Genomic DNA, 12,954 nt, shown 5'->3' on the forward strand with positions numbered 1-12,954 from the left:
GTGTCATACCTGGGGCGAGGACTTGGTTTAGTTTAGTGTCATACCTGAGGTGAGGACTTGGTTTAGTTTAGTGTCATACCTGGGGCGAGGACTTGGTTTAGTTTAGTGTCATACCTGAGGTGAGGACTTGGTTTAGTTTAGTGTCATACCTGGGGCGAGGACTTGGTTTAGTTTAGTGTCATACCTGGGGCGAGGACTTGGTTTAGTTTAGTGTCATACCTGAGGTGAGGACTTGGTTTAGTTTAGTGTCATACCTGGGGTGAGGACTTGGTTTAGTTTAGTGTCATACCTGAGGTGAGGACTTGGTTTAGTTTAGTGTCATACCTGGGTTGAGGACTTGGTTTAGTTTAGTGTCATACCTGAGGTGAGGACTTGGTTTAGTTTAGTGTCATACCTGAGGTGAGGACTTGGTTTAGTTTAGTGTCATACCTGGGGTGAGGACTTGGTTTAGTTTAGTGTCATACCTGGGGTGAGGACTTGGTTTACTTTAGTGTCATACCTGGGGTGAGGACTTGGTTAGTGTCATACCTGGGGTGAGGACTTGGCCGTGGAGTTACCGAGCCCCAGTTTCCCATAGTCTCCGTCTCCAAATGCCCAGACCATCATGCCGTCAGCAGAGACGGCCAGTGTGTGGTTCAGACCACACGCCACCTGACAAAAATATGACAACTGTGTGAAGTGAGGGGCGCTCTCTTATAGTCGTACATCATCCAACAAAAACATTAATATTCTTCCTCATGAATTCATTTGTCAACTTATGTTATTATCTTTTAACCATTGTTGTCAACGAGGCATTAAATGTTTGTGTTGGCACAAAAAAACGATTTGCTCAGTCACATGTGACGTACATTCTCCTTTCATTGTCAATGGCAAATGTGACATGAGGTATGACAAAGATCTTGTATATAGGCGGGTCTAAAATATGGATACAAACTGGATAGAAGTAACTGTACAGTACAGTACAGTACAGTACAGAAGTACCCTCCTATATATAGCTATAGAGATTCTTTCATCTTACACAAACATTAAATACCATCGACAATGAATGGACAATTTGCGTTATATGTGTCTGAGCAAGGTCATGTCAGGTCATGATGTACGATGATAAGAGCGAGCAAATCCACCATTTTCGTCCTAGACAAAGATGAAATTGGAGACAATGAATGGAGAAAAGACCAGGGATGCATATTACCTGGCCAACCTGGTATCCCTCCAGAGCTGTGACCTTCTCTGGTAGCTTCTTGTTGGAGGTGTTGCCCAGTCCCAGCCGGCCATAGTCACCGTTCCCAAAGGAGAACAACTTCCCGTCGGCCGTCACCACAGCAGAGTGCTTGAACCCACAGGACATCTAGGAGACCATGATCAAACACATTGAATCAATGGGTCACATGGGCAGTGGCATGCACAGATAGACACTAGGGGGTGCTAGAGCACCACCTCTTGCCCTCTGGACAGCAATGTGCCCTTTTGATGTGTCCTTTTTTCTTGTACAGTGTGCAGTATGTGGACCATGGTGACATTGATCAATTCTTGATTAAAAAAAATCTAATATTATTATTCCAACTAGTGATCCATTACTGATGGAGAACAACGAACCTGCACCACCTCCTCTCCCTGCAGGGCCTCGATCTGCCGGGGCCGGCGCTGGCGGTCGCTGTTCCCGTGGCCCAGCTTCCCGTAGTCGCCGTCGCCCCAGCTGAACACCTCGCCGCTCTCCGTCAGCGCCATGGAGTGGCCGTCGCTACCGCACGACGTCACCAGCTGGGTCACCACGAAACCTGTGTGTGTGTGTCCCGACGGCACAAAAAACGTTACGAGGATTCTACAAAATGCCTTCTAAAGTTTTGGCTGCAGTTCTGATTGCAGTGGGAAGTGCATTCCATAGTTTTGGAGCGAGAAGGGAGAAGAGTCTGGGACAGGTGGAGCGTTGTCCGGGGTGTTTTAGAGAAGGGAGAAGAGTCTGGGGCGTGTGGAGCGTTGTCCAGGGTGTTTTAGAGAAGGGAGAATAGTCTGGGGCGTGTGGAGCGTTGTCCAGGGTGTTTTAGAGAAGGGAGAATAGTCTGGGGCGTGTGGAGCGTTGTCCAGGGTGTTTTAGAGAAGGGAGAAGAGTCTGGGGCGTGTGGAGCGTTGTCCAGGGTGTTTTAGAGAAGGGAGAAGAGTCTGGGGCGTGTGGAGCGTTGTCCAGGGTGTTTTAGAGAAGGGAGAAGAGTCTGGGGCGTGTGGAGCGTTGTCCAGGGTGTTTTAGAGAAGGGAGAATAGTCTGGGGCGTGTGGAGCGTTGTCCAGGGTGTTTTAGAGAAGGGAGAAGAGTCTGGGGCGTGTGGAGCGTTGTCCCGGCTGTTTTAGAGAAGGGAGAAGAGTCAAGGACGTGTGTAGCGTTGTCCCGGCTGTTTTAGTGAAGGCTCTGCAACCTCACAACCTGTCGCGTCAGGTTGGGAGTGAGCTTATAGATCTGCTGTTTTCTCTTATAATGGCAAGCCCAAAAAAGGGACATCAGTGATTTTTGTCATTTTGTTTTTGTAGGCTTTCGGATCGCAACTGCACCCAAAAAACCTGAACATTCAGTGGATTTTCTGTGCTCTGATCTGCCTGTGATTTCACGGTCCGCAAATCCCAATGGATTGACAGGCAAAATCCCTCAACAGTGACATCTGTTGGCAAATTCTTACGTTTTTTATTGCAGCTCAAAAGGCTTCAGAACACACAGAGAAAACCCCTAGACCACAGATAATCCACTGAATGTGACAATTAATGTCACTAGACCTGTACGTGCCCGCCGCAGTCGGCCACCAGCCTACTTGGGAACGATGCAACTTGGGAACCTAATGATATACGTTGTCATAGCACCCGTTTTAACTGTCAGCCGGTGTCCCACATGGAGATCTGTGTATGTGCCTGTGCCCACTGGCAGAACCTAATTGGCTGAGCCTCAATTGGCTGAGGCAGAGGCTGGAAATTGCACAGGTGAAAGGAGTTGGCCTCATTAGGCCCACTGGCCTGGCCTGACCAGAGCCTTTTGTGGTGGTTCTGGAGAACCGTGGGTCCAACCGACTCGAGTTCGGGCACTGCACTCCCTGTGGGGGTGTGGAACGCATATGCTGAATGGTTCTCGAGTTACGTGCATTACACTCACACACGCAGACGTGGCACATTTATAGCAGGATAAGAGACACAGATAAGCTAAGCAACAAGCAACCAAAAACTTTCAAAGATGCACAACACCGACCTTGCAGGGCTGAGACGACGGTGAGAAGGTGCAGGTCGTCAGAGTTGCCTTGGCCCAGGCGTCCATAGCTGCCCTCGCCACACGCCAACACCGTGCCGTTAGGCTGGATCACAAACGTACAGTTCTGACCGCACACCGTCTAGAGGAGAGGAGGAGGATTACATTGTATTTAAGTACAGTACTTGTAAATGTGACCACTTGTGAATAGGAGAAGGATATCATATGGAACACAACCACCCTAAAGACTAATCATTGTGTATATTCCTGCACTATACCTGCATTGAGTGACCTTGGTACATAGCATTTGATCTATTGAAGATTCTGACCTTCAAATGTACATCATTTTTGTTTTGATTGTATTGCTGTATTGTTGTATTGTTCTTTCTGCTTTGGCAATGTAAACGTATGATTTCTCATGCCAATAAAGCCCTTTGAATTGAATTGAATTGAATGGGAGACGGTCATGGTGGCAAAAACAACTTTCCACTTTCCACAAAAAAACGTAATTTATTTCATTTTGATCCAAAATGAGATAGCACAGGCAGACTCTTCACATACTAGAGCATGTCTGAAATAGTCAGAGCTGAAATGTAAATATGAAATAAATGCTTAAACATGTAGCTAGGTGTAATGTCCACGGACGTGAACCTTTCAAGCCTGTTTTCTCAACTCTCTGTTTTCTGCAAGACATTACTCTATAAGCCATACAGTATCTCCAAAACTGGTGGGTCAAACTGAACAACCAATATGTCAATTTGAAGCTAATGATTCCCTGTTTCATTTGGCATGAAAAAATAAAAAAATCAATGACTTCCTCTGCCAGAATCGGTCACTTTCCACCACTGGTGATGATGCATTATTTTGTTTACAAGGTCTAGTACCTGCTGTGCCTGAGAGAAGGATGGAGCTGCGGTTGGCACCAGGATGTTTCTGCCAGCCTCTGCCAGCTGGCCGTGCCGCCCGGCACCCCACAGGTACACGTCACACTTCCCTCCCAGATGCCAATCCTTGGGTGGGCGCGCATAAAACGCACACGCGCGAGCACGCGCACGCGCACACACACACACACACACACACACACACACACACACACACACACACACACACACACACACACACACACACACACGCACACACAAGTATAACGATAATTAGTGATTCTAGTAATGAATAGGCATGTTAACGATTCACTCAACTCACGATATGACATGATACTGTTATGCGCACTGTATTATTAGTTTAGTTTTATTTCCTAATAACGATGTCCTTTTCCTATGTTCTCCCCCGGCCCCCCACACATGTGAAGCGTCTTTGAGTACTCATGAAAAGCGCTATATACATCCCAGATATTATTATTATTATATTAGGTTCACGTTAGGATTTTTCACGAAATTATTTTCCAAAAGAAAAATTACCGAAAAATCTTTATATTATTAGTATTTCTCAATACACAAATCCAGTATTGTCTTCTTTTTCGATTACAATATTGTTTTTGAACGTGCATTTTTCAACATCATGTATAACGATGTGTTTTTATTAAATAGATTTAAATTGGCACCAGCCTATATCGATATATAATTTAATGCTGAATGATGAAGAATATGGGATATCTCTTTCGACATATCGCTTGTTGTATGGCAGTCATCTGACTGCCATACCCAGATTCCCTCTGGGTATGGCAGTCAGATGACTGCCATACGCAGATTCCCTCTGGGTATGGCAGTCAGATGACTGCCATACGCAGATTCCCTCTGGGTATGGCAGTCAGATGACTGCCATACAGATTCCCTCTGGGTATGGCATTCAGATGACTGCCATACGCAGATTCCCTCTGGGTATGGCAGTCAGATGACTGCCATACAGATTCCCTCTGGGTATGGCATTCAGATGACTGCCATACCCAGATTCCCTCTGGGTATACAGAAGAACGGTTTGTATTTACACACAGTATTGGCCAAGTCTCGCAAGCCCCTCCATGATTCACTGATCTAACAGCGCGCATGCACACTCACGCGCATGCACACACACGCACACTCACGCGCATGTGCACACGCACACGCACACACACACACACACACACAGATGACTGCCATACCCAGATTCCCTCTGGGTATGGTAGTCAGATGACTGCCATATGCAGATTCCCTCCCAGATGCCAACCCTTGGGCGGGCGTGCAACCGACACCATTGTGCAACAGAGTATAAAACGCAACATGAGAAGAAGATCTTGTTAGTGTGTTGATGGAATCACCTCTGGTCTGGATGTGGCCCAAGACATGATCTGTTCGTCCAGACCAGACGCCCATTTACTGTTATCCTGCACAAAGGAAGAGCAAATTCAATACTGTACAGAAGAACGGTTTGTATTTACACACAGTATTGGCCAAGTCTCGCAAGCCCCCTCCATGATTCACTGATCTAGCAGCGCGCATGCACACGCACGCACATGCGCACACACACACACCCACACCCACACACACACACACACACACACACACACACACACACACACACACACACACACACACACACACACACACACACACACACACACACACACACGAACAGACGCCCTCACTTATACTCTCTCCTCCTCTGAAAAATGTTGCCTTGCCTACTAATTAAATATTCTTCACTGAATTATTAAACTGAACAAACTGTAATAATGAACTTTTCATGTTGGGCTTAAGAAAGAAAGAAAGAAAAAGGCATTGAGAAAAGCATGTGGCAAAGCCTTGTGGGGTCGAGACCCCAGGTTGAGTTCCTGCTATAGACTATACGAGTAGAGATGTGACAGTTTGCTTTAGTTTAGGCCCAGCATACTAATTCTGTCTGACTGACTAATTCCACCTCACTCGCATTGGTTTTTAAAGTGGGGTTTAAATGATGGATTAGTTAGGAACCAGATGGACCCTTATATGTGGCTGTAATTCTGAGAGTGTACAAATGGAACCAAATTGACCCTTACAGGTCCATTTGGTTCCATTTGTACACCCTCGGAGTTCTGATGGTCCTGGTCTAATAGGTGAGGGTGAGGGTGAGGGTGAGGTTCCCCCCCCCCCCCAGGCCCCTATAGGCTATACATCTGTACATCAGATATAAAAAAAATACAAATATTGACATTCTTTGACACTATTGACATTTTTAATACCACAAATCTTGTATGGGGCTGGGGGGGGGTTCCAGGTATGAATTATTTTCAGATGGGGGTCCGTGACCTAATACACAATACATTTAGGGGTCCTTGATGGAAATGAAATAAGGCACACACGCACGCACAAGCACGCACAGTTTCCTCACCATGAGCAGTGACATTTCGTCCTTGGGCACGGGCTCCAGGTCGGGCACAGCAAAGGACTCTGGGAAGGCGGCGCCCCGCGCCAGAGCCTCCGCCGCCTTCACCGTGGTGGAGAAGCAGTCCAGCCAGGCCCACTCGTTGGCGCTCCACGCGGCACTGCCAGACTCCTGATGGGGGAGGTGTCGCAGGTGAGGGGCCACGGGGGCCCGGCACAGCAGCTGGTCCAGGTGGAGCCCCACGGCTAACGAGGCCAGACACTGCATGTAGGGACTGTGGACCAGCTGCTCCCCACACACCACGTGAGGCTGGGGGGGAAACATGAGGAGAAATAGTCACAACCACTCCTATGGGCAGCTACTGTATGTGTGCCTGGGTCTGTCCCTGTGTCCCTGGCTGTGTCCGAGCACGAAAATAGCGTTATATTTGTCCAATAGAGCTGAGGGCGTATGTACATTCAGCACAAAAACAACCAACCCAATTATTTTTTAATATGTAATGTTTATTTTTTATCTACCGTATTGTCCCGAATATAAGACGACTCTGATTATAAGACGACCCCAGTTGTTCTTGCCCAAGCCTCGACCTCCTACAGGCGTATACATTGATACAAGCCTCGACCTCCTACAGGCGTATACATTGATACAAGCCTCGACCTCCTACAGGCGTATACATTGATACAAGCCTCGACCTCCTACAGGCGTATACATTGGCTAAAATCGCCAATGTGCCAAAAAAAACCCCAAAGGGGCTTATTGAGTGGCCTTCATATAGAAGCTACCAGTTGAGCTTAAATAACAGAATTAAGATATGAATAATATTGATAGGTCTAAAGATAAAAAAAAAGAAGAAAAGACGATTATGCAAAAATAAATGCCAATAATAATATCAAATAATAATATGACTAGGGCGTGTTACCCAAGCTTTTTAATAAAAATTGCAGTAATTGTCTCTTAAAAGAACTGATCAATGGATGCTCTGGTGTAATGATTATGGATTTCGTTATTAAAATGGAATACATTTTGAAAACTGGCTGGTAGTTTATATCAAAAATGGCAAGAATTTTTAAAGACTGAAACAGAGGAGTGGAACTGGTGAATTTGCTAGAAAAAGTCATCATTTTGATAAAACGTTTTTGTAATAAAAAAATACAATTAAGATTAGACATGAAAGTACTAGTCCAAACCATGTTACGGTATGAAATAATAAATTAATAAGGTTTTTTCTAAATAGAAACTATTCAAGAGACTATTGACTAGAACTAAAATGTGCTTGCCAAACACCACAGTGGTGGGACTGTACCTTTTCGTAGGCGTACTGCTCCTGCAGCATGACGGGCAGCCTCTCCAGGAAGGCCCTCATGCAGGGCGCCATGTTCAGGCCGACCACGCCCTGTCTCTTCAGGGCCGCGCGGCACGTGGCCAGAACATGGTTGGACCATACGAACTCTGGAGAGACGTTCACGACCAGCACGTCCTGGTGGAGAACGCACGCACACGCACACGCACACACACACACACACACACACACACACACACACACACACACACACACACACACACACACACACACACACACACAGTAGTTGATTTCGACACACATTGCTGATCATTGGAGTGGCTGCACCCCTCAAAAAGATAACGCGGGTAGAATACATTATAAGAGTCGTGGTTGGAAGAGGGAGGGTTGTACCTTTGACCTGTTGGAGCAAATGGCGACGCCCACGTCTGGTATCCAGACGATGTTCTGCACCGCTCCTGACCCGGCTATGACCGTCTGCAGCACCGAGCCATCCTGTCACACACCGTTAGAATGGTTATAACTAAAACTACGACTGTCTGCAGCACCGAGCCATCCTGTCACACACCGTTAGAATGGTTATAACTAAAACTACGACTGTCTGCAGCACCGAGCCATCCTGTCACACACCGTTAGAATGGTTATAACTAAAACTACGACTGTCTGCAGCACCGAGCCATCCTGTCACACACCGTTAGAATGGTTATAACTAAAACTACGACTGTCTGCAGCACCGAGCCACCTTGTCACACACCGTTAGAATGGTTATAACTAAAACTACGACTGTCTGCAGCACCGAGCCATCCTGTCACACACCGTTAGAATGGTTATAACTAAAACTACGACTGTCTGCAGCACCGAGCCATCCTGTCACACACCGTTAGAATGGTTATAACTAAAACTACGACTGTCTGCAGCACCGAGCCATCCTGTCACACACCGTTAGAATGGTTATAACTAAAACTACTACTGTCTGCAGCACCGAGCCATCCTGTCACACACCGTTAGAATAGTTATAACTAAAACTACGACTGTCTGCAGCACCAAGCCACCTTGTCACACACCAAGGTTAGAATGGTTATAACTAAAACTACGACTGTCTGCAGCACCGAGCCACCTTGTCACACACCAAGGTTAGAATGGTTAACACCCCGAGCGGCATACAGAGTTCTGCGTCCAACAAATAGTAACGCCCAGCACTCAGGACGGAGATTGATAAAAGGACAGAGATTGATAAAAGGACGGAGATTTATTGATATCATAACCGATCGCTCCACAGGCTGGGAGCGTCTGTTGGGCAACATTGGATGTCATTTCCGGTTGGGACGTCATCAAAAATGTTCCCCCCCATTTTAGCCGATCAGATCGGAAATCTTAAAACGTGAATAACTCTTGATCTAAATCATTCCGTCCAATTCTAATCAAAGATTATGGGGTACAGGCTTTAGTTCCAACACTATTATTGGTCCGACAGTCACCCTAACCTAACCATAACCGCAAGCACGGGAGCAGTCCGACCGTTATTTCCGCATGTCGAACTAATGCTCCGTTTGAATTACCATCGGATCCCAACATTATGTTTTAGACGGCCCATCGCGGTCCTGTCGCTAGTCGCGGTAGAATTAATCATACCTCCCGTTGTTGTCAACTCGGGAGTGCTTTGGCTACGTCAGCTACATTCGGGATAGCGCCTGATGCGTCGATAATTGTGCTCCGTTGCTGTAAATCGCTGGGCGCTCTGATTTAATGGTCCTAAATACCCCCGGGCGTTTAACGTGTTAGGGAATTCAGTAACGTCTGGAAGATCCATACGCAGCCACATGGATGGACACAAGGTTTCTTTATGGCCGACAGCGCTGACGATATCTATCTTGTGCGTGTGCGTGTGTGTGTGTGTGTGTATGTGTGTGTGTGTGTGTGAGTGTGTGAGAGTCCTACCCGCAGTGACCAGATGTTGGTGAGACCTCCCACTCCTCCAGAGGCCAGGGTCAATCCGTCAGGACTGAAGACCACCGTCCTGACAGGGGTGAGATGACCCTTCAGGTGGAATACACACACTGCTCTGTCCACTGTCCCCCTGGAAGACTGACACACACACACACACACACACACACACACACACACACACACGTTACAAGGGAAAGTGTGTGTGTGTACTATATATTTTCTAACTGGACCAAGTTGTCTCCCCGGTGTATTCTAGTTTTGATGGACGGAGGAGGGAGATTTTACTCTGAAAAGCCCAGCCTTCCATTTCCCCCCCTAAAAACAGGAGGTGAAATGTTCCATTACTACCTTGCGCTAATAAGTCTGATCTCTCTTTAGAAGCATTAATATTCCAAACGAGATGTTTGGTGAAGTCAGACATTAGGACAGAACATATCGGCGTTCTGATCAAAACCACGGACAGCTCCGTAGATTCAGAGATAATAGCAAGATTTGTTCGGCCCGTAAACCAGGAAGTGAATGTCTGCGGCCGCTGTCAAAAAATGGATTTTAGCAACCATGGTTTAATTTCAAAGGGACCTAAATATGTGTCCACACGTTTTTTTCTTCTTTCTAATTATTTGTCCGGCTAAAAAATGATGATCATGATTTGACACAACTCGAGTTGGCTTTGTACGAGGCGTCGTGATGAAAGGGTGCGGGACTGCAACGCTCTAGACACGTTCAGAGACGGGTCCCCTGGTCGCAGCCAACGTATTTCCTGTAGGTGGAGAGGACATATCTGCGGTGTAAACAGCCCAATCTTTCTGTTGTAGGAACACAAGGCTGCTGTACTTTATACCTCATACTCCCTAGACTCGTTGTCTCCCTCGCCACTGGGAGAGGGAGACAACGGACATAGTTACGGACCGAAGATTTACTTTCACCAACAAAAACATAAACACACCTGTGTGAACTGAGTGGTGCAACTCCCCTCTCTCTCCCCCCTCCTCTCTCTCTCTCTCATTAGCAGGCAACAGTACAGCACTATCTCTCTCTATATTTCTGGCACAACAGCGCCCCTACTCGTACTAATAGCAGTGCTCATTAACGTCACATACATAGGCGGACGACACATAGGCGGACACAGACATTGCTGTTCCTTGGAGTGGTTGCACCACTCAAAAAGCACTTCAAGTGAACAGCTTAATAATAACAAAGTACCTTGAATTTAGGTTTGGCTTCATTCTCCCACCAGCCCTCTGAGCTGGAAGAGCTGCATTCTGGGAAGCTGGAGGTTTCCTGAGGTACTGTCCAGACCGAGACTAGACCATTCTGACAGCATCTAAAACACACACACACACACACACACACACACACACACACACACAAACACACACACACACACACACACACACACACACACACGCACGCACGCACGCACGCACGCACGCACGCACGCACGCACGCACGCACAAAAAAAATAACTTTAGTTTGTTTGACTGAATTGTCCTTGCAGACTGTCTAGTCTAGTCTAGCAATGGAAATGTTTTCATGAGATTATAGGTGATCAAAACACCAGCAATGATTGATGCACAACGCCAACCATTCTACGCCAAGTTTTGAAACAACAAGATGAGAATAAAAAAGGAATAACCCTAATAATAATAATAATAATAATAAAACCACATTAAAATCTGCACATCAGTGTACTAGGCTACTTCCGTTTGCAAAATGTATGTGGTGGTAATGTTCTTGAAACATTCTCAAAAAACATTATTAACAAATACATTTTGCAAACGGAATACACTGCCGTGCAGATCTTAGTTACACCACCACCACACAGACAGCCACGGTCATCATGTCTGCTGAGGAACTACTGAACATTTCAGAGATGTTAATGCAGGTCTCTGTGTGAGATATTCTGTACAATGCCTTCTAATGGCAAATAATTTTGACAAGCCTAAATTGAAGTCATTGCAGCAGCAGCAAGACTATAATAAAATATAAAAAAAGATTTGTTTTACCCCTGCAGCCAAAATCAGGGGTTCTTAACCCATGTAGCAAGTATTCATTCATCAGTATCCATTTACGATATATTTCTCTATTATGAAGGTTATTTTTGCAGTCAGTTTGTATTGGGGGTGGGGGTCGCAAGACATGGCCAAAGCATTTCCGGGCGTCCCCAGCCAAAGATTTGTGTGAGACAGATAAATCATTAGGAAAACATGACAGTACCTGAAGGATCCACTCAGATGAGAGAGAAGCACTCAGAGAGAATATGACAAATAAACAACTGCTACAAAGCAACATTATAATCAACATACGTGGCCAACATGGCGAGGGGTTTGGGCCCTTGTCCGGGCAGGCTGCACCAGGCCATGCCGTTGACCACAGAGGGATGACCGAGGCTCTGTAAGCAGTGCCAGCCGCCGGAACCCGAGGCCGAACTGGACCACAGCTTCACGCTCTCCTCTTTGGCACAGGTGAGCAGCATCTGACCACCAGGACTCCACTTCATACTGCTGATGGACTCCTGAGACAAGACAGGACATTTAGATTTTTGGTTTTAGTCATAGTCTCTTGAATAGTATATTTAAGTCACATTTTAGTCACCTTAGTCTAGTTTTAGTCGACTAAATGTCATGAGATTTTAGCTGACTAAATCTACAGTTGATTTAGTCGAACAAAATGTATTTGGGCAGGCAATGATGCCGTCGTAATGACTGTTTTTACACTTGCTGAAAATAGCTGATCTACAAGCCTGCAGCGTGGCGCGTTGTGAGCGTTGTTAATATTCCATTCAGCCAAGACTGGTACATGCATGATGCATCAAACAAATGATCCGTTTGGATCCGCATTAATCATAAAATGGTAATTGGTCAATACGTTATATTATTTCTATATAGTCCACATTTATGTCTGCCTGGCTCAGCTGGGTCGGGTCTCTCGGAATGTCGGAAATAATCGGATTTCGGTCGGACTCGGCGCCGCAATTTGAAAGAAATCTCGGAACGGATCGGAATCGGACGAAATTGTCACGGATCCATTCGGGTTAGGTTTAACTATTTGAAAATATTTTCGGAACGGGTCGGAATCTGTAACATGTCACAGATTGATTTCGGAACATTTTTTTTGGACCCGTGAAGAGCTCTACTCTGGAGTGAGTGTGGAAATATAGTGGCCCTCTCCATTGTTAAAGTTGCCTA

General features: G+C 46.1%; 1 protein-coding gene across 1 annotated transcript in view; it reads right to left on the reverse strand.

The window, feature by feature from the left end:
- Nucleotides 1–12,954, reverse strand: part of herc1 (HECT and RLD domain containing E3 ubiquitin protein ligase family member 1) — a 139,367-nt gene that overhangs the window by 28,221 nt on the left and 98,192 nt on the right. Inside the window, exons 59-70 of the mRNA XM_080770003.1 lie at nucleotides 12,073–12,281; nucleotides 10,970–11,090; nucleotides 9,758–9,904; nucleotides 8,213–8,314; nucleotides 7,823–7,996; nucleotides 6,526–6,828; nucleotides 5,477–5,542; nucleotides 4,107–4,232; nucleotides 3,226–3,364; nucleotides 1,597–1,778; nucleotides 1,193–1,348; nucleotides 529–651 (exon numbers count right to left, since the gene is read on the reverse strand). Coding sequence (XP_080626129.1) covers nucleotides 529–651; nucleotides 1,193–1,348; nucleotides 1,597–1,778; nucleotides 3,226–3,364; nucleotides 4,107–4,232; nucleotides 5,477–5,542; nucleotides 6,526–6,828; nucleotides 7,823–7,996; nucleotides 8,213–8,314; nucleotides 9,758–9,904; nucleotides 10,970–11,090; nucleotides 12,073–12,281 — 1,848 coding nt within the window. The remainder of the gene's footprint in view (nucleotides 1–528; nucleotides 652–1,192; nucleotides 1,349–1,596; nucleotides 1,779–3,225; nucleotides 3,365–4,106; nucleotides 4,233–5,476; nucleotides 5,543–6,525; nucleotides 6,829–7,822; nucleotides 7,997–8,212; nucleotides 8,315–9,757; nucleotides 9,905–10,969; nucleotides 11,091–12,072; nucleotides 12,282–12,954) is intronic.

The sequence above is a fragment of the Protomyctophum bolini genome, assembly GCF_963924005.1.
Source record: "Protomyctophum bolini genome assembly, chromosome: 1".
Classification (NCBI taxonomy): domain Eukaryota; kingdom Metazoa; phylum Chordata; class Actinopteri; order Myctophiformes; family Myctophidae; genus Protomyctophum; species Protomyctophum bolini.